At 48.5% G+C, this 27,421-nt stretch overlaps 3 protein-coding genes across 3 annotated transcripts in view; 2 read left to right on the top strand and 1 right to left on the bottom strand.

Annotated features, from left to right (window-relative positions):
* Positions 1–27,421, top strand: part of LOC144247634 (uncharacterized) — a 748,886-nt gene that overhangs the window by 141,488 nt on the left and 579,977 nt on the right. The gene's annotated exons all lie outside the window — the stretch shown is intronic.
* On the top strand, positions 15,209–22,372 carry LOC146764252 (uncharacterized). The gene is made up of 2 exons (XM_085565335.1): positions 15,209–16,043; positions 16,490–22,372. Exon 1 carries the CDS (start codon positions 15,209–15,211, stop codon positions 16,031–16,033), a length of 825 nt encoding a protein of 274 aa, XP_085421461.1. The 3' UTR covers positions 16,034–16,043; positions 16,490–22,372.
* Positions 22,796–26,424, bottom strand: LOC146764253 (tapasin-like). Its single transcript, XM_085564988.1, has 5 exons — positions 26,417–26,424; positions 25,158–25,335; positions 24,337–24,414; positions 23,684–23,990; positions 22,796–22,896 (listed from the first exon to the last, which is right to left on the bottom strand). Exons 1-5 carry the CDS (start codon positions 26,422–26,424, stop codon positions 22,796–22,798), a joined length of 672 nt encoding a protein of 223 aa, XP_085421114.1.

Raw genomic sequence — 27,421 nt, forward strand, 5'->3', positions numbered from 1 at the left:
TGGATCAGGAGGCCTGGCTGCCACCTGCATGCCCTGGCTCAGCTTCTGGATGAGCTGCACTGCCAAGGTGTGGAGCATGGTAAAAAGATGAGAGTTGCTGCAGCACAGAAGAGGAGAAGCAGCATTCGTTTAACCCATGGTCTGCCAGTGCACCACAAAATCGTGTCCCATTCCCATCCTTTCCACATTTGGGCCAGAACATGAGCTGCTTTCTTATTTCCTTTGTTAGCTTTTTCACCAGTTTTCCTTGGTCATCTCTTTGCCAACAGCAGTTTGAGTCACTGAGTTTTCCATAAACTCCTCCTTTTTCTGCTAACAGATAATCTGATCCCATCCCCTGGTGAAATGTTGTGTTCCTCATTTCAGTGGCTTGGTCAGCAGGAAGGTCAGGAGTTGGAGTTGTCTGGTTGGTTCTTATTTGGAGGACAGCTTGTAATTTAATGATGCCATTGAAATGATAAATGGTTTATCTGTCTCCTGATAGGAATTGGTTTGGGTTCTCAGGGGCTGGTCCATGGTGTTGTAGGATTTGTTCTGGTGGCCCTTCATCTTTTCCCCATTTTGGGGTGCTCCCTTCAGCTGGGGCTCCATCAATTGACTGATTTTCTCTAATGTAAACATCAAATACTTGTATTCTAACTGATTTTTCTGAATTTGTGGTAGCAAAACCCCCATGCTCGAATCCACCCTATAAAACACAGACTGTGACAGCAGATGTTGGAGTGGGCAGAGGGATGATCCCTCCCTTATTTTGGTGAAGTTTTCCCAACATTCTCCATTTGCTGTTTCCCTTTGCAGCTTCAGCCATTTCTGTTGCAGAGTCAGAGATCCTCAGCATGGGCTCTGCCTTCAGCTGTGCAAATTCCATCTGTGGGAGATGGCAGAGTTTGGGGTGAGGGGGCAGAGGGAATCAGCCCAATTCCAGCCCCAGGCAAGAAACCCAAATACATTGTCCATGCTTTACCCCAGCACTGTTAATTTGCATTTCTTAAGCTCCTCTCCAGGCTGCTGGAAGGAAAATTCTCTTCCAGATCAGCCATTGGATGACTCATATGTGGCCACCCCAGAATATGCTGGTTTTATTTTTTCTTTTTAAAGCATATTTTTAAACACACTATTAACTGTTAATGAGTTAAAGGATTACCTTTGTGATAAATGAATGCTCCAATTTATTAATTAATGAAAATTTATTAAATGATCAAAGTATAAATTTAGAGAAAAAAAAAAAAGAAGAGCCACAATCCAGTCAAAAAGGGTCAGTGCAGAGCCTGGGTACCGGTGCTGGGCGAGACACAGGTCTGATCGCTACAGCAGAGGGTCCCCTCTGTTTCACACCGACTGTCCTGCTGAGAGGTCTTTATATGATTTTTCCTGCCCGAGGCAGAGTCCCTTTTCTTCCTTTCAGGTCTGCACATATTCCTGTGGAGTTCTTTCTCTGCAAGGAGCTGAACAAAACCATGGCCGGGGAGTGATAAACATCCAGGGAACAAAACCATGTCCGGGGAGTGATAAACATCCACGATGTGTTCCCAGAATCCAGGAATCCAGTATTGAGATGTATCTCACAGATGGCTCCAGCTATCTCAGTCTTAGATATTTATCAGGTATTCATCATCCTGGTGGATCACCTTGAGGAACACCCATCTCTGGGCTGGCCACATTCATTCATTTGTAAATGAAGATCTCCTTCCTCTTGTCCAGGTGGTTTCAACGCTGTGATGCAATCCCGGACACTGACTTGTGTGCTTAAAAATCTTTTTATAAGGGTATTTCTTACCAATACATACATAAAATATATATGGCAATTTTTATCTGCATGAATTATCCCATATACACAAAACAATCCCTCCCCTTCTACATAAACATAGTAATTCCTGATTTCTAAACTTTCTACATAATTATGTGTGACTTTACCCTATACTACTATCTCATTTCCTAGTTCTTTATAAGAAGGAAATAATCCTCTTAGTTCCCTGAAGGCTTATTATCCCACTCTTGTCTTGGAATTCCCTGGTACAATTTGTAGACATCCCCTTCTCCCTGTATCTGCTCTTTGAATCTGGCCAAAGCATCTGCTGCCCTACCATGTAGATTTTCCTCCCCCAATTTCATTATTTTTGATACCTGATTTGTTTTTCCCATAGCACATTCTGGGTCTGTGGGCATGGCAGCCACCTGCATACCCTGCACTACTGAGTGTATCGACCTGATAAAGCATGGTATCAGGCAGGGTAGGAATATGATCCCAGCTATTGAACACAATATAAAAAAATATTACCTTTTTCCACCATGCTCCATCAAACAGATGATCCCACCAGGATGCTTGGAGTACGGAGTTCCATTTTTGTACTGGGACATGTGCTACCCTTTTAATTTCTGTCACAGGCCTCTGATGGTTTCTCCATAGTCATCAATCTCTATAGAGCATTATGATTCATTAAACTTTCCACAGACCCCTACTCCCTCTGCTAGTAAATAGTCCAGGGCTATTCTGTTTTGATACACGAAGGCCCTCATTTGGGAGTGTTGTTTAGACAACAGCTCAAGGGCATTTGAGGTGTGGTTAGAGACCATGTCTACCACTGCCCAAAGTCTTATTAGTCGGTTTAACAGATAAATTGGGGTCCTATACCCCCAGCTTTCATCCTGGGCCCATGTTGCAGGACCATAATCCTCTATTATTCTTTCTGCTGGCCACTTCTCGCCCCAGGTCTGACCCCCACCAAAGATAGGGAATTTCTTTTTCAAATCCCTTCTTCTGCTCAAAGTTTTGTATAAGGGGGCCCCTAGTGAGCTGTGTTCTGATTGAGGTAGGGTAAAGAAAACGTGTCTGATCAATTGAATAGTACATGATCCTCTCCACCACTGAGGTAGTTTGCTGTATGCTTTCTTCCCACAAATCCAATATAAACCATTCAGGGCTTTCCACCTGACTTTTGTGTTTTTGGGTTTACTCCAGAATCCTCTCAATTCTCTAAGGATTGGTAAGGGTTAGCTCCAGAGCCTTTGTTCCAGCAGTGTTCGATTTTTTTCTCTCCATTCACATTTAGTGCCTTTTTCCCAGCTCCAGTACCCTACTAGGTACCTACTAGGTACTGGCTTTTGTTAAAGGAATTTACTGTTGGAGTGGACAGACATGAAGTGTATCCCACCATTTCAGTGTGCTCCTTTCCCTCCCTGCTAATGCAAAATGTCCCAATTATAGCATTATCTCATTTCAGGAGTTGATCTAGAGCTAAGCTCTCACCTTTTCAAGGCCACTTCTCTGCAGACTTGAGCCCTCTGCAGATCCAGCAATTGGACAGCCCCAATTCTGTTGCAGTTTCTTGCATCAGATCCACAAATAGGTTTTGATTGGAGGCAGGGAAACTCCAACTGGTATATTGTTTTTTGAGCTGATCATATTGCTCGCTTAGAGTTCTCAGCCTTTCTTGCTCCATCCTTCTTTTTCTCATCTCTGCCTCTTGTCTTTTTAGTTCCTGTGATACCTGTTTAATTTTGCTCTCCGGGTCCACTCCCTCTTTGTTCTTGAAAAGCAGAACATCCTGTCATATTGCAAACAAACGCGGTCATCCCAATCCTCTAAAAGGTCCATTTTTGGCTCATTTTTGAGGGACATCTTGGTCTCATATTTAAATTCTTCCCGACCCAGTATGTCTGTCCACCCATAACACACATTCCCAAGTGGTTATTGTCATAACACAATGGGTTAGCCTGAAAGTATGCTACAAACACTGACTCCATCCTTCTCCCAGTCCATACTGTGCGGTTACATTTATCACAGATTGGGACAGATATCTGTTCAACATTTCTTTTGTGTACCTTGTGCTCTGACTGCCCGTCCTTGGGGGTCGCCCTTTGTGAGTAACACCTTATTCTTTCTTTTAGCTCGCGTATCCCCTGCAGGGTGCCGTTTATGGGACAGTGCCCGCTTATCTTACCCTTGCCGCAGTTCCTTGGGGCTGGGGCTGTCGGAGCCTCCGATTCCCCGTGTGCTCTCCGGACAGTCTGTATGCAGAGCCCGCACCTTCACCGGGGCCTCACACCTCTGTGCTGGGCCAGTTAGTGCAACGCGTGCTGGTCTTGAGGCACATTGCTGGACTCAGATTGATCAGGATCCCCACGATTATTATTCCTCTGCCTTTGCCTGTGCTCACTGGGTTGCCACCAGTGGTGAGGTAAACCATTTTCTCGGCAGCAAGAATAGTCTTCTGTGGTGTCATACCTGGACTGAGCTGCATACCTCCGTTAAAAGATGCTCCACCTTGGTAGTTTAACTGTATCTGCACTGCAGGGTACTTTATTTAACCTCCGGCACTCAACAGTAATGATTTGAGCTTTTGATCTCAATTTTCCCCTTAGCCTGTTTTGAAACAAATGAAAGCAGATCTCAGAGTCCGCTTCTATTATTCCTAGGCTTGTGGCAAGCTCTTGTTGCTGTCGAGGCAGGATGGGAATGAATAGACTTGACTCAGAAGGCTGCTGAGAGTAAAACTCCCATTTATTCAAAATACACAGCTCTTTTATACAGAGCTTCGCAAGGATCAAATCTATTTGTTCTGAAGTGAAAACCATCCAGAGCATTGGTGCAAAAGTGCTTGACACACAGTGATAGAACTTAACTATAAACAATGTGAAAAACAAGAGAAATAAAGCATTATTTACATTCTTCCCCAGCTCTTTCCCAGCTTTTTTGCCTGGCTAGAAATTCTCAGTTTCTTTCTTTGACTGAATCTGAGACCCACAGCTCTAAGATATGGCTAGTTCCCCTTCTAGGCACTTATCACATAAACCCTTTGGCCAATATTCCCTTCTACAGTGTGTGACCCAAACCTTGTTACAATACTCACATTTGAAATATACAAATGGATAACATTCACAATGAGGTTCAGTGCATCTTATCAGATCCCTGTCAGTCATTTACTTGGCCACCACAAGGTTATCTTCAAATCCCCAGGAGGAGAGGTGACTTTTCACTCTGGCATCTCTTCCTGGTGCTCGACCTTCTTCACTCGGGATGCGTGTGTCCACCCCTTTTCTGCTGTTTGTATTGCTGTATCTGTGGTTAAGAGGACAAGAAAAGGGCTTTCCCAGTGAGGTGTCAGTGGGGCTTCTCTCCACGTTTTTATGAGCACTTTGTCCCCAGGTTGTACTTTATGTGTGGAAAAACCTAAAGGGGCACCTTGTGTTATTATTCCCTGCTTCCGCAATTCCTGCAGATTCTTACTTATGGCTATGAGATACGGCTGTGTCTGTGCATCTTCTATCCTCGGATGCCCCACTGGCATACCATGTTCATATGGCATCCCATACAGCATTTTGAAAGGTGACACTCCAGTCTCGGAGTGAGGCATGGTCTGGATATTCAGCAAGGCTAAAGGGAGGCGCTCTAACCAGGACATTTTTGTTTCCAAAATCAATTTTGCTAATTGAACCTTTAATGTTTGATTTATCCTTTCAACTTGTTCAGAGCTCTGAGGATGCCATGGGGTGTGGTATTCCCACTGGATCCCCAGAGCGTTGGCTTGTTGTCTAATAATTTTTGAGGTGAAGTGTGTCTCCTGGTCCGCATCTATGTATTTTACTAACCCATATCAGGGTATGATTTCTTCTAGTAGAAATTTTGATACTGTCTGAGCCATCACCTGAGAGCTCAGGAGAGCTTCTACCCTGTGGGTTAGTTTGTCCACTATTACCAATAAAAATTTATATCTCCCCACCTTAGGCAGATCAGTAAAATCTACCTGAATCCTTTTGAAAGGTCTGTATGCCACTGGGTGACTTCCCAGTGCCAGCTGCCGTGTTTTTGCCTGATTAATCTTTTGACAAATCATACACCCCTGCACCTCTTGTTTTACCAGTTCATAAATCCCCTTGCACCCGAAGAATCCAGGGAATTGCTCTGCCAGGGCCTGGAATCCCCAGTGTGTTTGTTGATGTAATCTCCTCAGGATGTTTCTGCTGTAGTCTTTAGACAACAGCTCCCTCCCATCTGGCAATTTCCACTTACCTCCTTCTAGCTGGCCTCCTATCTTCTTGTACCCCTCGATTTCCTTCAGGAAGGGGTGGGGAGGATATTCCTGAAACTCCCCTTCTTCGATTCCTGGGGTACTTACCTTCATTAGAGGCACGCTTTTGGCCTCTTTGTCTGCTAAATTGTTCCCTTGGGTCCTGAACTGCATTCCTGTCTGGTGCCCTTTCACGTGGACTATGGCAATTGCCTCTGGCCCCCTTATAACCTTTAAGATTTGCCTGATTATTTCTTCATGCACTAGCCTCTTTCCCTGAGTATTGAGTAACCCTCGTTCTTCCCAAATCTTTCCAAATATGTGTACCACCCTAAATGCATAATTTGAATCTGTAAAAATTGTTCCTTTTTTCCCTTCTAATTTCCACAGGGCCCTCAATACTGCGTACAACTCACAAGCTTGTGCTGACCATCCGGGATTCAGGGGTCCTGATTCCACTACCTCCCCGGTTTTGCCATCAGGAAATATCCTGATTTCCTTTTCTCATCTATGACCCTTGCAGAACCACCCACAAACCATTTTTCACCTTCTTCTAAATCTGGCATTATTTTGATCTGCAGCTCCACCACTTCTGCGCAGTCATGGGAAGGCACTCCTGCGGCTTCCCCAGCCAGGAATCGCGCGTGATTTTGCACCGAGGTAGTTCACAATTCCAAATCCCGGGAGTGGATTAATACAGCCTCATACTGTAGGAGCCTGGCGTCAGTTGGCCACTTGTCAGCCTTTTGCTGCAGAATGCCCCGACGGTCACCTGCAACCAGGGACCTCAGATAACGGGAAGCTGGACAGGACAGAACACACATCCAACCAATATGATTAATGCAATGTTCTCCATTTATTTGAGAGAAGATGGCAGTTTTTATACACTTCTATACAGTTTATAGTTTACAAAGCACTCTCATTGGCAAGCTAACATTGTTTACCTTTGTCTTAAAGTGGCCTAAACCTTACACTATAAACCTATACTACTTTACACCCAGACAGCCCAGTGCTTCGCATCACACCTTAATACAATTTCTATCTGCGCCACAAGCTCTTCATTTCTAACTGCGTCAGAGGCTGGAAGGCCTCACAAGCCCCAAATCTGTGGCCTAGACTGAGGGGAAGCTCAATTCTCACTTCAGACATAAATCATGCCCTCTCTCTCAGAAATTCTGTAACAGTCACCTTCTTAGCCTCCTCCACCAATACTGTCACTGCTACAATTGCTTGTAAGATCCCTGCTTACAGGATCTAAAAGCTTTGATACATACCCCACCAGCTTCTTGGCCCCTGCCCAATCCTGCGTTAAAACCCCATGGGCAGTGTGATTACTGATGTCCAGGAACAGCTGAAAAGGTTTCTTTACATCAGGGAGGCTCAACTCTGGAGCTGCTGCGAGGGTTTCTTTTAATTTCTTGGAACCCTCCTCATCCTGCTCTGTCTACTTTAGCTTGTCCGTGATAAGCTTTTCATGAAGAAACTTTTCCTTCTCACTATATCCCTCGATCCATTGCCTGCAGTATCCTGGAAGCCCCAGCAGCTGCCTGACCTCCTTTTTTGTTCATGGAGGGGGTAAAGTAATGATACCTGTTATCCTGTCCGGATCCAACTTCTTACCTTTTGTTAACCAATGCCCTAGGTACTTGACCTCAGGCTCTGTGAACTGTAATTTCAGTTTGAGACCTTCAACCCTTTTTCCCCAAAGAAGTTTAATAGTGCTATGGTCCCACACATCCTCCTCCCTAAGTCCGGCTGCCAATAGGTCATCTACGTATTGTAGTAATTTGGTCCCTTTAATGGGCACAAACTCACTTAAGAGTTTTTCAAGGGCTTGTCCAAATAGGTTTGGTGAGTACAGAGAATAGATTTACCACCCTCAAATCTTGCACCAGCCTGTAATTACCATCTGCCTTCTGTACTGCCAAGGTAGGAGTGTAATGTCTTGACATGCACAGTTCCAATGTGCCTTTCTTTCTTAGATCTTCTATTACAGCCTTCAGTCCATTCCTGCCTTTCATGGGAATGCAGTACTGTTTAATCCTGATTGGATCCTCCAGTCTCTGGATCTCAGTGTGAATTGGCTCCATGTTTAACCTCCCCGCCTCTTCCTGAGTGGAGTGTTTAACCTCCCCGCCTCTTCCCAAATCACACTTTGGGATTTATCTCATTTTTGTCCTCAGCAGTTATTTTGTATAAACTTACTGTGAGCTGGGAGTCCTGTGCTATCAGGCTTATCCCCAGAGCTACCATTAGATCCCCCCCCAGCAAATTATAATCTGCTTCTTCTACCAGTACTATGTTCCCCAGACAAAACTTATTTTCTATTTCCACATTTGTTAAAACCGGAACCTTAAAGGGTTCCCCTTTAGCCCCAATGACCACCATTGAATCCTTGCTTTTAGTACATCCAGGTGGCAGTCGCTGAACTGTAGTTCTTTCTGCTCCTGAATTGACCAAAACCACCAATTCTTGTTTTTGGGGTCTAATTTTTAATTTTATCAAGGGCTCTCCAGGTGTTCTGGACCCCAAATTATAAAGCCCCTGACACCTCTAATCCTTCTGGAAGATCTGTTCATCCTTCATTCTCTTTTACAGTCTCTTTTGAAGTGCCCTTTCTGTTGACAGTAAAAGCACTCAGGGCTGCTAACCTGTTTGTTTATGCCTTTCTTCTGAGAGGGGTTAGGTTTTCCCTGGGGCTGTTGTGTTTGTGCCAGCTTTCCGGGATTTTGTATCTGCTCCTGTTTTTGCACTTCCCTTATCGTGCCACCAGTATCCTTGCCTGTGCTTTTTATTTTTCATCATTCCTTCTCATGTAAGCCTTCTGTGTCTCCCTTAGCAATTCTTGGAGGCTTTTCTCTTGACAAGTTTCTCTTTTTTCTAGCTTTTTCCATATGTCCTCCCATGATTTAGCAACAAATTGTGTTTTAAACAGAATACCCCTGACAGGTGAATTAGGGTCGGTGCCCGAATACATTTGGAGGCTCTTTCTCAGCCTCTCCAGCCATTTGGTGGGTATTTCATCCCTCCCCTGGCATTCCCCCAATGCTTTACTAATGTTCTGTCCCTTTGGTACCATCCCCCAAATTCCCTGTATTACCATGTTCCTTAGCCCTATCATTTTAGACTGATCCTTCTCTGCCTGGGTGTTCTATGATGGCCTCTGTTCAGGCTTTCTCTTGTGCCACTCCCTCCCTGGGGATTCCTGTGTTCTCAATCATTTATTGCAGCCTGCCGTATCATGTCCCGTTCCTCGGCGTTGAATAACGACCTTAGAATGGCGCAGATGTCATCATATGAATAGATGATGTTCCCCAAAAATTCATCCAGCCTCTCTGCCACCCCTAGAGGATTATCCATTAATTTCCGCATTTCCTTGCTGAAAGCTCTTACATCTCCCATATTGATCGGCACATTTACGTACCCAATGACTCCGGGAGCGGTTGGTACTTCCCTTAGAGGGTAAAGACTGGGTCTGTCCCCTTCCTCCTCACTATCATCATGGTTTTCTCTCCGTGTCTTGCACCGTGTTCTGCTAGCTGGAGGATAAGCAGTTTTCCCAGTGGGAGGTGTGTGCCCGGGATCGTCTGCCTGTTGTGGTGCAGGTGGGGCTGGGAGGGACCTGATGGGTCCGGCAGCAGCGGAGCCGAGGGCTGTGTGTTAAACGGCGGTGCCTGTGCCTGTGCAGGCTGAGGCGGGTGCCCCGCTGGTGCAGGCACAGGGGCCTGAGCCTGGGGAGGAGAATTCAGGTACAGGGGTGGAAGATTGTCCAAGGGCTCTGTCTTGGTTTGAGAAGGCAGGAGTCTGTGAAGGAAGGCAAAAGCCTCTTGTGAAATGGAAAAGGTAAACTCCCTCTCTCCGAATTACCACAATTTCAAAAAAAGCTCTTAGGTAAAGATATGGGAATGGGAATAACAGTACCTTATTAGGAGAAAAATTAAATAAAAATAATAACAATAAAAATGTAATTAGTACAAACAAAACTAGTGATAGAGTCAGAAACCTAACACCCTGAGGAGTTAGGGTGTTGGCAGTAGTCTAGTTAAATGGTGGCTGTTTTTCCTGGAGTGGCAGATGAAATGCTGCTGGATTGGTGATCTCTAGAAGGGTGGAGTTTTCTTTGGAGGTCTGGTAGTAGTTGGGCTTGGTCTTCCTCTGGGAATCCAGCAGAGAAAAGAGCTGCTTTTCTGGGAATCTAGCTAATAGCTGCTCAGTGTCCCAAAAAGTGCTGATTTTATACAGGTAGGGGTGCTTGGCTCCTCCTTCTGGGTGGAGCATCTCACAATGGGATGATGTAACTTTACTGGTCATGCAGTGAGTCTATCGATGGTCCATGAACTGAAGATATCTCCCCAGAGGGAGACATTTGTTCTTGGAAGAGATAAGAAAACTGCCCAACCTCCAACAGATGGCAGATAGGATACATGCTTCTCTTACAAGCCAGGACAATTATTACGGAAAATTATTCTCATAGTGTAATCTTGTCTCTGAAACTGCAGGGAAAAAAAATTTCCAACAATATCTTTAGTGCTAGAGAGTCAAGGCATTCCTTGGTTCTGGCAAAGATGTGCAACAGAAATCATTTCATTCACACATAGGCCGGCTGTGCAGAGAAAATTATCCCATGACATGTGAGTTTTACTAGATTTTCCTAAATTTATACAGTCTGAACTAATCTAAATCCATTGGTTTAATGTTCATTGCTTCCAAGTTGTGTAGTTTTTAGTATTTGGTTTCCTACTGGACCCAGATTTCTTTGCCTCTGATGTTAATTAGGTTCGAACTCCTGGATTTCCTTCTCAGCCTTTTGCAGACCAGGTGCCTCTAACTCTGCCGGGGGCAGTGTCTGGGGTAGGTGTTGGTTGCTGTTTGCTGCTGGGCACTGATGTTTTGTGGGTATCTTTTGGGGTATTCCCAGTGGGTTGAGATGTTAAACTCATCTCCACGGAGTGGTGTAACATCCCTTAACAAAACCTTTAACATTTCTTTCCCCAAGGCCAAGGCAAAGCAAGCCTGAGTAGAGAAATAATTTTTTTTTTTAATGAAACTTGCTACATTTTCCACCAACCCAGCTAATGCAGTGTGAGTGTAAGTGAGTGGAATTGTCCCGGTGTGTCCCCAGCAGCTGTGGCAGTGCAGGCCCAGAGAGCACTGAAGCTGCAGCAGTGGCAGCAAGGGCTGGCCCCGGTGGCTGGAGCTGCCCAGGGAGGGTGGCCAGGCCGAGGATTTCAGCAGAGGAGGTGTGGGCAGGCCCAGGGCCTTGCCCCGCTGTGGAGCCCTGGCTGCTGCTGCGCTGCCTTCAGTGCAGGCTCAGGGGGGCCTCCCATCCTCCTGCTGCAGGCGGGAAGTGCAAATCTCCGGGGCTGCAGAGACCTGGAGCCCAGGCTGAGGGGTCCCCCCGTGTTCAGCTGTGCTGGCGGCTGTTTCTGGCCTCGGGGCCCCTTGGCATGGGCCACGCCACTTGGCCACCAGTGGTGCTGCTTTGCACTCCTTAGGCAGAGCCCATGTCCTGCTTGGATGCTGGCAGCAGCAAAGTGCCAAGGCAGGCTCTGTGCCAGCCCAGCTTGCTGGGAGAGAGATTGCACCAGAGACAGGATTCTGGCCACAGACTGCTTTAAATGTGCATCCCTTATCTCCACCCTGCACTAGGTGGAGAATTCCCAGGGTAAGGAATTCCTGAGATCAATTGCAAGGGGAAATAATTGAATATCTGCCCTAGGTCTGACTCTTCTTCTTGCCCAAGCCAATGGCAAAAGCCGTCCCCATGGCATCTTGGTTTCTATCCCCAGCTTCCAAAGGTGTTTCTTTCTTTCCCCATTCATTCTTTGTACCCAGCCTGAGCTCTGGGGGTGCCAGGGGTTCTGGAGGTCCCATTGTGTTCCTAAAGCTCCCATAGCCCCCTGGAGGATCGTTCCTGGAGAATGAGTTCTGCTCTCTGAGTCTGTTGCTTCCACAATCCCTTTTCTTGAAATTATGTCTTTTAGAAATACCTTAATAAGTGATCCAGTGGTTGCTGAGCAATCAGAATTGCTTTTGCCCCCCTGTTAGGTGAGATGGTGTCACCAGAAGATATTGAAGCCTTCCTGCTCAGGGCATTTCAGTGCCAGGCTCTTACAAGCACACACAGCTGTGCCGGTTGAGCTGACCATGGGGGTAACCTGTGCTTTGTCTGATTCCCTTTCCTCAATAACAGCGTGTCTTGGAACTCTTTTCCCTTCTGCTGCCCTTGAAGAGCCATCCACCAAGACATTTTCTGCCTCAGGCCAGGCAATGTCTCCTGAATCTCCCCCAGGCTGGGTCTGGAGCTGTGTCACTTGAATGCAGTGCTGGGTTTCTTCCCAGCCCCTCTGTGGGCTGTTCAAACAGGAGGCTGGGTTAAACCCTTCCCCTGTCCTCAGTTCTGAATCCTCCTGTGCCACTGAACAAGTTTCACACTGTAATAACCGAGCACTCCTCATCCATTGTGAGGTTCTTTTGGTTATCAAAGCTTGAACTTGATGGCAGACTGGAACAGTTGGAGATCCTGTTGTCATCAGGTTTTGAGCCTCGGTTCTGTTGAAGCTGTGGCTGCACAATTCTGCAGGCAATGAGGCCACTCTGGCCACTGGGTGAAATATTTTGGCCCAAGGATTCCTTTGGCATGGCCCTGTTGAACATTCACCTACAATTCCAATTTCTTTTCTGAGTCTGGAAGAGCCCCAGCTGAGGCATCAATATTTTTGGTTCTTCATTTTCCCAAGTTTTGCTCACTTTCTCCTGTCCATACCACAGCATGGAGGCTGTGTGGGATTAAAAAGTCCTACAATGTTCTGGCTGGAACAGAGAATCCTCAATCCAGGCTGTGTACTTCCCTATTAATCTTTCGAATTGTCTCAGCTCGTTTTTGGTGCTGGGAAATGTTACTTCTGAGATTGCCCAGACCCTCTCTGGGTCAATCCACCAGGAATCTTCAGTCCCACTATTTCTCAAATGTTTAACCTTTTTCTCCAGCATTTGCACTTCTTTTTCAGATACTCAAAAGGTATTTTTTAGATAGCAAATTGAGCTATTTCACAGGGGCTTAGTCTGCCACTTCTCCTTGTCCTCCTCATTGGAGCCATCCGATTCCCTGACTGGCAGGATAGGAGTGCTGTAGGGAGACATCCCTGGCTCCAAGAGCCCTGCCTTTAGCAGGGGCTCCATACCAGGCTGAGCCCTTCCTTCCCTCCCCTGGAACAGGGTGTTGCTTTTAGCCCTCACTTGGCCTGGTTGCTTCCGAGTAACTTGGAGAGGCTCCACATCAAATTTTCCCCCTGGGGCTGCCCACACCTCTGGGTTCCCTTCAGCACAGGCCTTGCCTGACATTTGACACAAAGGTACAGCAGCAATAGCCTCTGTATCACCTTTTACAATATTACAATACCACCATCAAATTCCTTCCTGGTTCATAAAAATGACAGTAGGAAGAGAAATAAATTAGTTTATTTCAAACCTATTCTCTTCAGCTCCTAATAGTGATTGAACAAATGACACCAGCTCAGCTTTCCCATTTATTCCCTTAATAATTAAACATACCTTTACAATTTTCCCCCCTTAGGTGTAAGATTCAGAGTGGATGGAGAGGCCCCTGTGTCCATCAGGAGAGGCCTCCTCTGGATGCAGACGCAGCCTGAATGTTCTCCAGGGCTCCAGTGTGGTGGGTCCCCAGTGGGATGGGAGCTCAGAGAGCCCTGACAATCCATGTCCATGCAGGGGTGGACTTGCTCCTGCTGAGGGTGCTGCTGTCTGTGCTTGCAGTGTCCTTGTGGGCTGCAGCTGGAGCCCTGACTCCTTCCCAGGGGCTGTTTGGGTGGGCTCTGCCCTGGCCAGGAGGGCAATGCCTCTGCCAGGTGCTTGTGGCCGACCCCGTCATGCCCTGGGTGCTGGGGCCCCCTTGGGCCCTGGGGTTGATCCCTCAGGGGCTGTGGGAACTCTGCCATGGCCTTTGCCTTCAGCTTGGCCTTTTGCTCATCCCTTCTTGCTTTCAGCTGCTGTGCCCTTGTGCCCAAGTGCTGCAGGGCCTTCTTGTGCCACTCCTGCAGCCCCGGTCACTGCCCGTGGGTGCTCATCCTCTGAGAGCTGCTGAGCTTTCTGCAAAACCTTTCCTTTCTGCAGGGACCCAAAGCAAATCCTGAACAGCAAATCCTGATCCTTCCATGTGCACTCTGCATTTCCCAGCTGTTCCTTTGTTTTCCCCGTTGTGCTCAGGGTCCCTGCCCAGCCCGTGTGGCAGAGCCGGTGCCTGTCCTGCCGCAGTGTCCAAAGGCGGCCCCCCCGGCGGGCAGGGCCGGCAGCTCCCCGGGGCCGGGCAGCGGCCGGGGCGTCCCGCAGCCTCCTGGGGGCCGGGGGCCACTGCCGGCCCTGCCCGGGGCTGGTGGGGTCAGGCAGCGCCCGGCGCTGAGCCCCGGCTGCCCCACAGCCCCGGCCCGGCCCCGCAGCTCCCCACAGGCCCCAGCCCGTGCTCCCGGTGCCGCACCTCTGCGCCCGGTGCTGCCGCTGCCACCGCAGAGAAACCCCTGGCATCCTGACCTCCTGCTTTTCCTCTCCTGGAAACCAGGGATGGAAAGGAGCCGGCAGTGGGTGCTGGGGCTGGGGGCAGGAGGAGAAGGGAAGGAGAAGCAGGCTTGAGGAACAAAATGGTCAAGTGATGCAGGTGGCGGGAGAAGATGGGATTGTGCAGGAGAAGGAGGAATAGCAGGAGGAAGAGGAGTGTGAGGAAGAGTAGAGACACAAGAGGAGGAGGAGAAGGAGCAGAAAGAGGAAGCAGTACAAGTTTCCACCACTCCTTATAGTTGCAGCCTCCCCCCAGCCCCAGGAGCGCTGCTCCCTCCACATGTAGCAGGTGACCGTTGAGGGGGATTCACGATTTTCACGGGGTGAATCTTGGTGTTTCTGAGATTTCTTGAGCTAAATGTTGGTGCTTTGGTTTTATTTGGCAGCTGAATATTTATCTTTTGGAGGAGGGTTTTGCTGGCTTTTGGTGTTTGGGGTGTTTTTGTTTTGTGTCTTGAAAGTTTACGGGATTTTTGGGCTGAATCTTGGTGTTTTGGAGGTTCTTACAGACACAAGATTCCCGATGACTTCCTGAGATCAACTTGGGCAAGGAGGAACCTCCAGTCCAAGGTGCTCTTCTCTTGTTTTTTCCCTCAAACCAGGATTTTTCATTTCCAGGGCGTGGCTGGATGGAGGAGGAGGGAAAGCCCCGGAGATGCTGCAGGAGGAGGAGCTGCAAACCCAGCCCAGGGAGCAGTGGGAAGGAAAGAGCCCCCCTGAGCCAGGAAGGCAGGCGGAGATCCAGGCGGAGCTCGGAGCTGGTGGAGAAGCCTCATGGCAGGGAGAAGCCCCACAAGTGCTTGGAATGTGGGAAGGGTTTCAGCCGGAGCTACCACCTGATCCGGCACGAGAGGATCCACACTGGGGAGAGGCCCTACGAGTGTGGGGAGTGTGGGAAGAGGTTTCGGACCAGCTCCCATCTCCTCAGACATGAGCGGAGTCACTCAGGGGAGAGGCCCTACCGCTGCCCCGACTGTGGGAAGGGCTTCAAGCACAACTCCAGCCTCACTGAGCACCGGCGCATCCACACTGGGGAGAGGCCCTACGAGTGTGGGAAGTGTGGGAAGAGCTTCATAGACAGGTCTTGCCTGATCAAGCACCAGGTGGTCCACACTGGGGAACGGCCCTATGAGTGCTTGGAATGTGGGAAGAGCTTTGGGTGGATCACTGCCCTGAGAAAACACCAGCGCATCCACACTGCGGAGAGGCTCTACGAGTGTCCCCAGTGTGGGAAGAGGTTTCAGACCAGCTCCAGTGTCCTCCTACATGAGCGGATTCACACAGAGGAGAGGCCCTACCGCTGCCCCGACTGCGGGAAGGGCTTCAAGCACAACTCCCACCTCACTGAGCACCAGCGCATCCACACTGGAGAGAGGCCCTACGAGTGTGGGAAGTGTGGGAAGAGCTTCACACAGAGATCAACCTTGACCAAACACCAACGGACGCCCCACTAAGGGAAGCCCTGTGAGTGCCCCGAGTGAGGGAAGAAGTTTGGAGTGAGGGAAGAGAGTGAGGGAAGAGCTTGGTGCGCTGCTGCAGCTCCATCCCCCATGGGAGGATCCGGGCTGGATGATCCCCAGTGACCCCCGTGGGGCAGAGCCCTGGTGTCCCTGTATGGGGAATAAAACAGAGAGTAAAGCAATGGAGCTGATAAAGGGGCCCGACATCTGAGGCCTGACTGAGCAGAAACTGTGGGAGACACAGACACAGTTTGTCTCCCTGGGCAAGAAGAAGGGACAGTGGGGGGTGACAGGGGTGTGACAGAGGGGATGAGGGGGTGACAAAGGGACAGAGAGGACAACAGAGCCCTCCAGGGAGGGGACAAAGGGGACCCTGGGAGGACACAGGGGCCACCGCTGGAGGCCACAAGTGCCACCAGGTCCCTGACACCTCCCTTGTCCCCTCCCCAGGTGTCCCCGTACCAGCTGGAGTCACTGGTGAATGTGGTGGCCACCCTGTGTGTGGCAGCCACCGTGACCAGGTTACAGAGGGACGAGCAGCAGCTCATGTCCCCAGAGTCCCTGCACGGGAACCTGAGGAACTTCACCTGGAGTCTCGGTGAGACCCTCGAGCAGGGCGATGTCACCTCCCTGGGCCACCGTGGTGTCCCCTCCCTGGGCCAGGCCCTGGCCGTGCTTGGGGCCACCCCAGGGGCACCTGGGCCGATGTGAGAGCTGCGGGCTGGGCCTGGCAGGAGTTGGTGGTCAGGCTCGAGGACAGCCGGGCCCTGCTGGCCTGGGATGCCACCGAGCTCCGCGACGCCCGCTGGGACGCGGCCATCGCTGCCATCCGGGCCGGGGATTCCTGGCACAATAAAATCTCAGAGTGTGCATGGACAAGTCCAAGGCAGTGTGAGCTTTCTGCCAGGATTTGGGAATCCTTTACGAATCCAATTCTCACATCCCTGGGCCCCCCCGGTCCCGGTGCTGTTCCCGGGGGTCCCGTGGCTCTGCGGGTCAAAGGGGAGGGGGCGGAACCCCCGTGATGGGTGGGGGGCACAAAGGGGGGTCCGGGCCCAGTGCTCGGGGAGGTCGGGGGCACTGAAGGGGTGCGGGTGCGGTTTTTGGGGGGTCCCGGTGCTCGGTGAGGGGGGGTCAGTGCTCAGCAGCGGGGGCTGTCCAGGGACCCCCCCCGGCCCCCCCAAATCCCAGCTGGGTGTGAAAAACAAAGTTCACTAAGGGATTACTAAACAAAGTTAATCAGGGATAAAAAAGGGTTTTGGGGCTCGGCCAAAGAACTCCCCCTCAACTTGACCCTTTGTTCTCCGGATCCGGTTCCACTGCAGGGCCACGAACACACTCCTGAGTTTTGACATTATTCAAACACTCCCGGGAGGTTTGGGTGTCCCAGGAACTCGTGTTTGGGTCTCACCTCTGACTTGTCTGCAGAACATTCTGTAGATTAAGTCGATATATTTGATTTCTTCTCATGGTTCCACCCTGTTGTTTCAGGCCCCCTGATAAATTCATAAATTCTTCTGAGCTTTGTGTCACTGGTATCACCTGGTGAGGCTGGTCCGCAGATGTGGGAAACAACTGAATTGTTTTACACCTGAGTCAGTCACACAAAAGTATTTTAACATTGCATAGTCTCTATTTCAGTATTTGTTATTAATCTATTTAATGTTTATCTATTTTTAATTTATTAAGGCCTATGATACAATATCTGTTTATTACTCAAGCAGTAAATTTATTATACACTGCACACATAAACTGATCGATTTTATTTTACCAGCGAACAGCTGCAAGGAATTATCAGTAATCAATATCAATACCAAGTACCACAGCAAAATCCTCCTGCTCAATAACAACGTGCAGAAGGCAATACAGAATTTCAAAAGCTGATTATTCTATTGTCATTTATAACCTGGCTCTGCTGCAAGGCACCGAGGGGCTCATTCAGCCCCTGACCCACCTCCACCCCATCAGTGTCCCCAGAGCGTCCTCAGAATGTCCCCAAGTGTCCCCAGTGACGTCACCCCAGGAATTCCCATCAGCATTTGGGACAATTGCAATGAAAATTCCCAGAAAATTCCCCGAATTCGTCTCAAATCCCGCGTGGGGAGGGGAGAGGGGAGAAGTGACAGCAGCGATGTCCCTGATGATGTCACCGTCCCCGACGACGTCACAGCGGTGACATCGCTGTCCCTGCAGCAGCCTCGGGATGTCCTCTGTGAAAAATGCATATTTTATGGTTGGCTTTTGCAAGTATTAAATTGAATAGGATTTGTATTATGTTACATTGATTAGTAGTGCTGTATTAACATTTTAATGGTAGGGTAAATGCAGATTTGTGGTTAAAACGGAGCTTTTGTGGTTAAAACAGAAACTCTGTGTGTGGGAAGAAAGGAATGAGGTACTTGCACCGGGACAGCAGCCGCAGGACACCGAAATCTTGCAGAGAAAAAGAATTTACAGCTTATTGTAAATGCAGGCGAGCCGGGGGGAAGAAATGACGATGCCTGACTCCAGCTCAGAAGGATGAATGGTTTCTTTATTAGAACTATACTAATATACATTAATATACTGTTTAAAGGAGACACTAAAACTACAAACCTGCTTTTTCTATTAATACTCTATTTAAAGGAGATACTAAAACTACAAACCCGCTTTTTCTATTAATATACTGTTTAAAGGAGATACTAAAATTACAAACCTGCTTTTTCTAACTCCCAAATCGAACTCCTCACAACTCGTGACCCTCTCTGAGATTCCAGCCCCAGGTGGGTTGGATTGGCCCCAGGCTCAAACGATCCTCACCAGAGCCCAACCCAGCAACCACCCCACAACAATTTGGGTAACAAATCGTTAAACAATTCTCCAAACACGTTCCACATACTAAAACAAGGAGCAGAAACAGAAATTGTTTTCTCTTTCGTTTCCCTCTGTGCTCCTCTGTGGAAAATGCTGGGAGGCAGAGCAATGTGCTGCCACAAGCGCTCCCTGATTAAAGGAAATTCACTCTCCGTGCCCCGCTCAGCCCTGCGGGCGCCGCGGGATTGAGAAGAGGCTGCCACTGCTCCGGGCTCTGTGGCTGGACAGGATTGATGCATCATGCATGAGATCGATGAATATGCAACAGGCTGCTGCTTTTAGGTTATTCCTTGTTCAAGGCGTGGCTTTGGCAGCTCAGTGCCCGAACCATCCGGACGTCCGTAATCCCTCGCTTTTTATTGTCTTGTCACTGTCCTGACCTCATTGTCCACATTGTTATTGCTCTGATTTTATCGCTGGTTTTTAGTAACTGTTTTATTACTAATAAACTTTTACAATTTTAAAAACCAACTGATTGGCATTTTTTGCAGTGCCCAAAAACATCCGGATGTCCGAAATTCTTCACTTTTTATTGTCTTGTCATCGTCCTGACCCTCATTGTCCAGATTCTTATTGCTCCGATTTCATTGCTATTTTTATAACTATTTTATTACTAATTAACTTTTTGAATCACTAATTTTTTAACATTTTCAAAACCAGCGAGTGGCATTTTTCATGGTGCCCAAGAACTCCTGGATGTCCAAAATTCTTCATTTTTTATCGTCTCATGGTGTCCTCATCCTCATTGTCCACATTTTTATTACTCTGATATTATTTATTAGTTTATTTTTTTTGTTACTATTGTATTTTTATTTTTATTTTTAATAACTATTTTATTACTAATAAATTTTTAAAATTTAAAAAATAACTGATTGTTATTTTCCACAGTGCCCAAAAACTCGCAGATGTCCGAAATTCTTTGTTTTTCATCGGCTTGTGGTGCCTGACCCTCGCTGTCCACATTTTTATTACTCTGATTTTATTTTTAAATTTTATTTTATTTTTATTTTATTTTTTTCTTATTTTATTTTTATTGTTTATATTTTTAATAACTATTTTATTACTAATAAACTTTTAACATTTCAGAAACATCTGATCAGTGTTTTCACAGCGCCCAAAAACTGCTGGATGTCTGAAATTCTTCATTTTTTATCGTCTCGTGGTGCTCTGACTCTCATTGTCCAAATTTTTATTAATCCTATTTTATTGCTATTTTTATACTTACTCTATTAATAATTAACTTGTTTGAATCAGTAATTTTTAAAAGATTTTAAAGAAGCAGAACTGGTATTTTTCATGGTGCCCAAAAACATCCGGGCATCCAAAATTTTTTTCTTTTTATCGCCTCGTGGTGGCCTAAATGTCATTGTCCAGATTTTGATTACTCTGATTTTATTTTTTATTTTAATTTTATTTTTTATTATTTTAATATTTTATTTTCTTTTTTAATAACTATTTTATTTCTAATAATTTTTTAAAATTTCAAGAACAACTGACTGGTGTTTTAACAGTGCCCAAAACTCCCAGATGTCCAAAATTCTTCATTTTTTATCTTCTTGTGGTGTCCTGACCCTCATTGTCCACATTTTTATTGCTCCGATTTTATCGCTATTATAATTATTAATTTATTACTAATTAACTTGTTTAGCTATTAATTTATTACTAACTTGTGTAATAATTAATTAATTACTAATTAACTTGTGTAATCAGTGATTGGTTTGTGATTTTACAGACGCGCGATCAGCGCTTTCAGAGCTCGCGGCGAGCGGGAAATGTTACACGGGAACGAGCTTTGGATCGATTCCTGTGTGATACTGATCAATAATCAATAACTAATGATGGATCGATTCCTGTGTGATACTGATCAATAATCAATAACTAATGATGGATCGATTCCTGTGTGACATTGATCAATAATCAATAACTAATGGTGGATCAATTAATTTGTGACATTGATCAATAATCAATAATCAATAACTAATGCTGGATCGATTCCTGTGTGATACTGATCAATAATCAATAATCAATAACTAATGCTTGATCGATTCCTGTGTGACATTGTTCAATAATCAATAATTAATAACTAATATTGGAACTATTAATTTGTGATATTGATTAATTAATAATAAATAATTGACATAGGATTGATTTCTCTGTAGCATTGATTAATATTAAATAATAATGAGTGGATAAAAGTTTCTGTAATATCGAGTGATTAATAATTAATAATTACTAATATCTAATAACATAGATAGATTCCTTTGTGATATTGATTAATAATTTATAATTTATATTGGATTATTTTATTTTTAACATTGATTAACACTATTGGATTTGTTACTTTGTAATATTAATAATAATTAATAATATAGGATTGATTTTCTTGTAATATTGATTAATAATAAATAAATAATAACATAGGATTAATTTACGTGTAATATTGATTCTTAATAATCAATAATTAATAATTAATATTGGATAGATTTCTTTGTAATATTGATTAATTAATCCTTAATAATTGATAATAGATCAATTTCTTTTTAGTGTTGATTAATTAATAATCAATAGTTGATATTGGGTCTATTTCTTTGCAATGCTAGTAATAATAAAGAATTAATAATTAGTACTGAATTTATTTCTCTGCAATATTGATTAATTAATAATCAATAGTTGATATCGGATAAATTTATTTGTAATGGTTAGTAATAATCAAGTATCAATAATCAATAATCAATAATTAATATTGGATTGATTTATTTGTAATATTGTTAAAAATGCCGATTGAATGATGCGCAGCTGTTGATTATTGATAACTCACTGATACTGATTATTGATGATTCACTGCTATTGGTTATTGATAACTTGTTGCTATTGCTCATTGGTAACTCCCTGCTATTGATTATTGATAAGTCCCTCCTATTGATTATTGATGACTCACTGCTTCGGATTATTGATAACTCTCTGCTATTGATTGTTGATAACTCTCTGCTATTGATTATTGATAACTCCCTGCTACTGATCATTGATAACTTACTATTATTGATAATCTGCTATTGATTATTGATAATTTGCTATTGACTATTGATAACTCACTGCTATTTATTATTGATAATCTGCTATTGATTATTGATAATCTGCTATTGGTCATTGATAACTCACTGCTATTGATTATTGATAACTCACTGCTGTTGATTATTGATAAGTAACTGCTGTTGATTATTGATAACTCACTGTTATTGAATTGGAGGTGGGGAGATGAAGGAACCCGGGGGGAGGAAACTCCTTTTTTTTCCTTTCCTCCCCCATTTTTTTCCCCCTTTTTTTGTCACTTTTTTTCCCCCCATTTTTTCCTCCTTTTTTTGCCCCTCTCTCTCCTGTGACAAAAGTGAAGATTTGATGAGAAATCGATAAAATGGGAAACGAAACTTTTCTAAAATTGCTTTTTAAAAAAAAATCCAATGAACAATTGGAGCTGGGTAATTGGTTCTTTAATGACTTTAAATTTGTGCTTTGGGTTTTTTAATCAATGCTTTAAAAAAGAACCTTAAAATCCAAACTGGAACAAACTCCTCCAGTGCCACCAACCCCACCAGTGTCCCCAATGTCCCCAAATGTCTCCAAATGTTCCAAATCCCCACTCAGGACACTTCGGTTTGGGGGGTGGATGTCAACCCCCGTTTATTTTGGAAATATTTGGTGACACTGGGGACATTTGGGGACACTGGGGAAATTTGTGGTTGGGGACATTTTGGGTGGGGGGGTGGTTGGGGACATTTTTGGGGGTTTGGGGACATCAGAGCTGTCACATGAAGAGCCCCACTGGAGTGAGAGAGGAGGGGACACATTGGGACACTGGGGACACGGAGATGAAGTGGGACACTGGGGACATTGGGGACACCAGTGTCACCTCCCCGCCGAGGGCCACAGGCGCAGGCTGAGCGCCCCGATGACGATGGTCACCAGGGCCATCCCCACCATGTCCTCCACGCTGGGCCCGGTGGCACCTGTGGGGACATTGGGGACGCGTCACCGACACCCCCCGGGTGGCACCGAGCCCGTCCTGGTGGCACCGGCCTCACCCCAATGTCCCCAGCTCTGCTCCTGATGTCCCATAGGAGATCCCAGTCCTGTCCCAAGTGTTCCCAACCCTGTCCCAGCTGTCCCCATCTCCATCCCTGTGTCCCCAACCCTGTCCCCAGTATCCCCAACCCCTTCCCAGGTGTCTCCAACCCTGTCCCCAATTCCAACCCAGGTGTCTCCAACCCTGTCCCCAGTGTCCCCAGGCATCCCTGGTGTCCCAAGACCCTCCAAACCCCGTTCCCAATGTCCCCAAGTGTCCCAAACCCCACTCCTGATGTCCCCAACCCCATCCTGGTGTTCCCAACTCTATCCTCAGTGTCCCCAACACCATTCCTGATGTCCCCAACCCCATCCCAGGTGTCCCCAGCCCCAGTCCTGGTATCCAAGACCCTCCAAACCCAGCTGCAGGTGTCCCCAGCCTTGCTCCTGTGTCCCCAACTCCACCCCAGGTGTCCCCAGCTCCAGTCCTGGTGTCCCAAGACCCTCCACACCCCATCGCTGATGTCCCCAGTTGTCCCTAACCGCATCCCTGATGTTTTCAAGTCTCCCAAACTCCATCCCTGATGTCCTCAGGTGTCCACAAACCCTGTCCTTGATGTCCCCAGATGTCCCCAATATTCCCAGCTGTGCCCAAACCCTGTCCTAGATGTCCCCAGGCATCCCCAGACCCCATCCCTGATGTCTCCAGGTGTGTCCCCAGGTGTCCCTCACCTGCCACCACCACGGTGACCCGGTGTGGGGTGTCCCATGGCGCGTGTGTCACCAGGCAGCTGTAGCTGTCCCCTGGCACCGCTGCAGCCACGCGCAGCCCTGCGCTGCGGCTGAAGGTGCCGTCGGCCGCGCGCTGGTGCCCGGAGCTCCAGCTGGGCCCCAGGGTGGTCACCGGGGTGTCCCCCAAAGTGTCCCCCAAAGTGTCCCCCAAGGTGTCCTCCAGGCGTGGCCGGGCGTGGCCGCGGGCACGGCGCTCCCAGCGGATCTCCACGTCCAGCGGGAAGAAGCCGACGGCGTCGCAGCGCAGCTCGGCCGGGAGCCCCGGGGACAGCCGGGACGGCAGCAGGGACACCCTGGGAGGGGCTGGGACACGGGACAGTGAGCTGGGGATACTGGGAGGAACTGGGAGGGACTGGGAGGGAACTGGGAGGGACTGGGAATGGATTGGGAAGGAACTGGGAGGGACTGGGAGGAAACTGGGAGGGAACTGGGACATACTGGGAGGGACTGGGAGGAACTGGGAAGGACTGGGACATACTGGGAGGGACTGGGACATACTGGGAGCCCCTGGGAGCCCCGGCCCCGCCCATTCCCGGCACTGACCAATCAGGCGCAGCCGCAGCACCTGCTGCACCTGCCCTGGGCGCGCTCACGGAGCAGACGAAGGCGCCGTCGTCCGACCCCGAGAGCGGCGGCAGCTGCAGCGACACCACCCTGGCGCCCCCCGGCGGCTGGGAGGACCGAGGAAACGTTCGGCCTCAGTGGCGCCCCCCGGCGGCTGGGAGGACCGTGGCTGGTCTGTGCCCAAAATCACACCAGAACCCCCCCAAAAAAACCCCAAAAAATACTCCCAAAACCCCTCAAAAATTGCCCCCTAAACCCTTCCAGAAACACATTAAAAAAGTCGCCAGAAATCACCCCCAAAACTCCCCCAAAAAAACGCAAAAAATGCCCTCAAAACCCCCAGAAATCACCCACCAAACTGCTCCAGGACCTCCCAAAAAGCCCCAAAAATGCTCCCAAAACCTTCCAAAAAACCATTCAATGCCCACAGCGCCCCCTAGTGGCCAGCAGGTTCAAGGCTGTCCCGTGCCAGTGGCGCCCCCTGGTGGCCGGGAGGGCCAAAACCATCCACTGCCAGTGGCGTCCCCTAGCGGCTGGGAGGACCAAAGCAGTTCCATGCCTGCAGCGCCCCCTAGCGGCCAGGAGGACCACGGCTGTTCCAGGCCCACAGCGCCCCCTGGTGGCCAGGAGGACCAAGGCTGTCCATTGGCGCCCCCTACCGGCTGGGAGGACTGAGGCCGCCCACTCCCAGCAGCGCCCCCTGGCGGCCAGGAGGATTTGAACTACCCCCCCGCTCGGCGGCGCCCCCCGCTGTCCCCGCAGGGCTCCGCAGCCCCTCCCCTCCCCTCCCCTGCGCGGTGCCGGGGGGGCTCCCGTGGCCCCCCAGGAGCAGCAGCACCCCCGGCACGGCCTCGGTGCGGCGGGCGGCGGCCGAGTCGAAGGCCAGCAGGCGCCGCGTGGCGCCGTGGCGGTGCCGCAGCCGCTGCAGCGTGAAGGGCCCGGCCGGGGCGCAAAGGCGCAATGCAGCCGCCCCGGCGCCCCCAGCAGCGCCCACATCTGCGGCATCCGCGTGGACACCAACAGGGACACTGCACGGTGGGACAGGGCGTCATGGGTGTGCGGACATCGGGGACACCGGGGGAACATTGGGGATGTGGGGACATCAGGGAAGTGGGGGGACATTGGGGACACCAGAGACATTGGGAACAATGCGGATCTGGGGGGACATCGGGGACATCAGGGATGTAGGAGACGTGGGGATAATGGGGACATCGGGGACAATAGGGGGACATCAGGGATGTGGGAACATCTGGGGGGACATTGGGGACATCAGAGACATTGGGATAATGGGTGGACATCGGGGACATGGGGACATTGGGGTCACATTGGGGATGTGGGGACAATAGGGATAATGGGGACAATGGGGGGACACTGGGGACATCAGAGACATCAGGGACATTGGGGACATTGGGACAGTGGGGGGACAATGTGGAAAATGGGGATGTGGGATGTCCTGGCTTGTAAGATAAGCATGTATTCTATTGCCATCTGTTGGAGGTCGGGCAGTATTCTTATCTCTTCCAAGAACAATGTCTCCCTCCGGGGAGATATCTTCTGTTCATGGACCATTGAATGACTCACTGCATGACCGGTAAAGTTACATCATCCCATTGTGAGATGCTCCACCCAGAGGGAGGAGCCAAGCACCCCTACCTGAATAAAATCAGCATTTTTGGGGCACTGGACAGCCACTTCGCTGGATTCCCCGAGGAGCAGCTTCTTCTCTGCTGAATTCCCAGAGGAAGACCAAGCCCAACTACTACCAGCACTTCAGAGAAAACTCCACCCTTCTAGAGATCACTGCTTCAGCAGCATTTCATCTGCCACTCCAAGAGGAGCAGCCACCATTTAACTGGACTACTACCAACACCCTGACTCCTCAGGGTGTCAGGTTTCTGACTCCATCACTAGTTTTATTCATACTAATTACATTTTTTAAAAATTATTATTTTAATTTAGTTTTACTCCTAGTAAAGAACTGTTATTCCATTCCCATATCTTTGCCTGAGAGCCTTTTCTTAAATTGTGGTAATTCGGAGGGAGGGGGTTTACCTTTTCCATTTCACAGGAGGCTTTTGCCTTCCTTCACAGACTCCTGTCTTTTCAAACCTAGACATGGTCCTTGTTCGTTTTTTGTCCCTTGTGTGTGTGTTGTGGGCTCGGGTCTGTCTCTAGATCCCCTTGTAGGCAGGGGCGGCCCTGTTGGCCGTGCGGAGCCCCCGTGGTTTTCTGGGCTTGTGCCAGGAGGGTTCTGGGGTGGGTTGAAGGTCGCTGCTGGGGGCTGCCAGGTGCCCATGGCACACCGCCCTGAGAGCGCCCGGTCTCGTCTGATCTCGGGAGCTGAGCAGGGTCGGGCCCTGCTGCTGCTGGGGGCAGCGAGGACGATGTCAAGGATGACAACCTCTTGCTCCACCTGACCACCGGCAGGCTGAAGATGGTGGACTTTGATTCTGACATCTCCTTCAAAGCCAGGTTCCACAGGGAGTTTGCAGATGAGTCCACACGCAGGGGGATGCTCCCAGATTTGGGCATTGTACAGCCTGGCTGGGAACCAAAGGTTCCCCCTTTGCTGGGGCGGATGCAGCTGATCCTTCAGTCGGCTGCCAGGCTGCTTTTGGCAGGGCTGGGGCATGGGCTGGGGTGGGTACGAAATGGGAGTGGGCTCCTGGCCCTGCCAACAGCCCCCAGCACCCACCGTGCCCCGGGCTGGGGCTGGGCTGGGGCAGCCAGCCCGACACAAACAAACCCCCATGGTGGGAGCAGAGGTGGGACTCCAGACCCTGTGCAGGGGCTGCTTTGCTTTGCAGGCAAGGAAGGGCTTGGGCTGCTCCACTGCCCTTGTTTGCTTTGGGATCATCATGGGGGCCGTGCAGGGGAAGGGAGAAAGCCTGGGGTTCCCTCCCCATGGTGGGTTTTTCCCTGGCATGCAGGGGTTGGGCCTGCCTTAAGGCCCTGACAGAGATAAGATCTTTGACCTTTTTTCTTGTTCCCCTTTTTGTCTGTAATCTATTATCAATAATTTGATGTTTGTTTTCCTTGAGGAAGCGTTCCAGGTGGGGTCCAGTCTGGATCAGGCCGTGCCTGGGAGCAGCTGCGGCGTGGATGGGCCGTGCC

Source organism: Lonchura striata, chromosome 35 (assembly GCF_050655825.1).
Source record: "Lonchura striata isolate lonStrDom1 chromosome 35, ASM5065582v1, whole genome shotgun sequence".
NCBI lineage: Eukaryota > Metazoa > Chordata > Aves > Passeriformes > Estrildidae > Lonchura > Lonchura striata.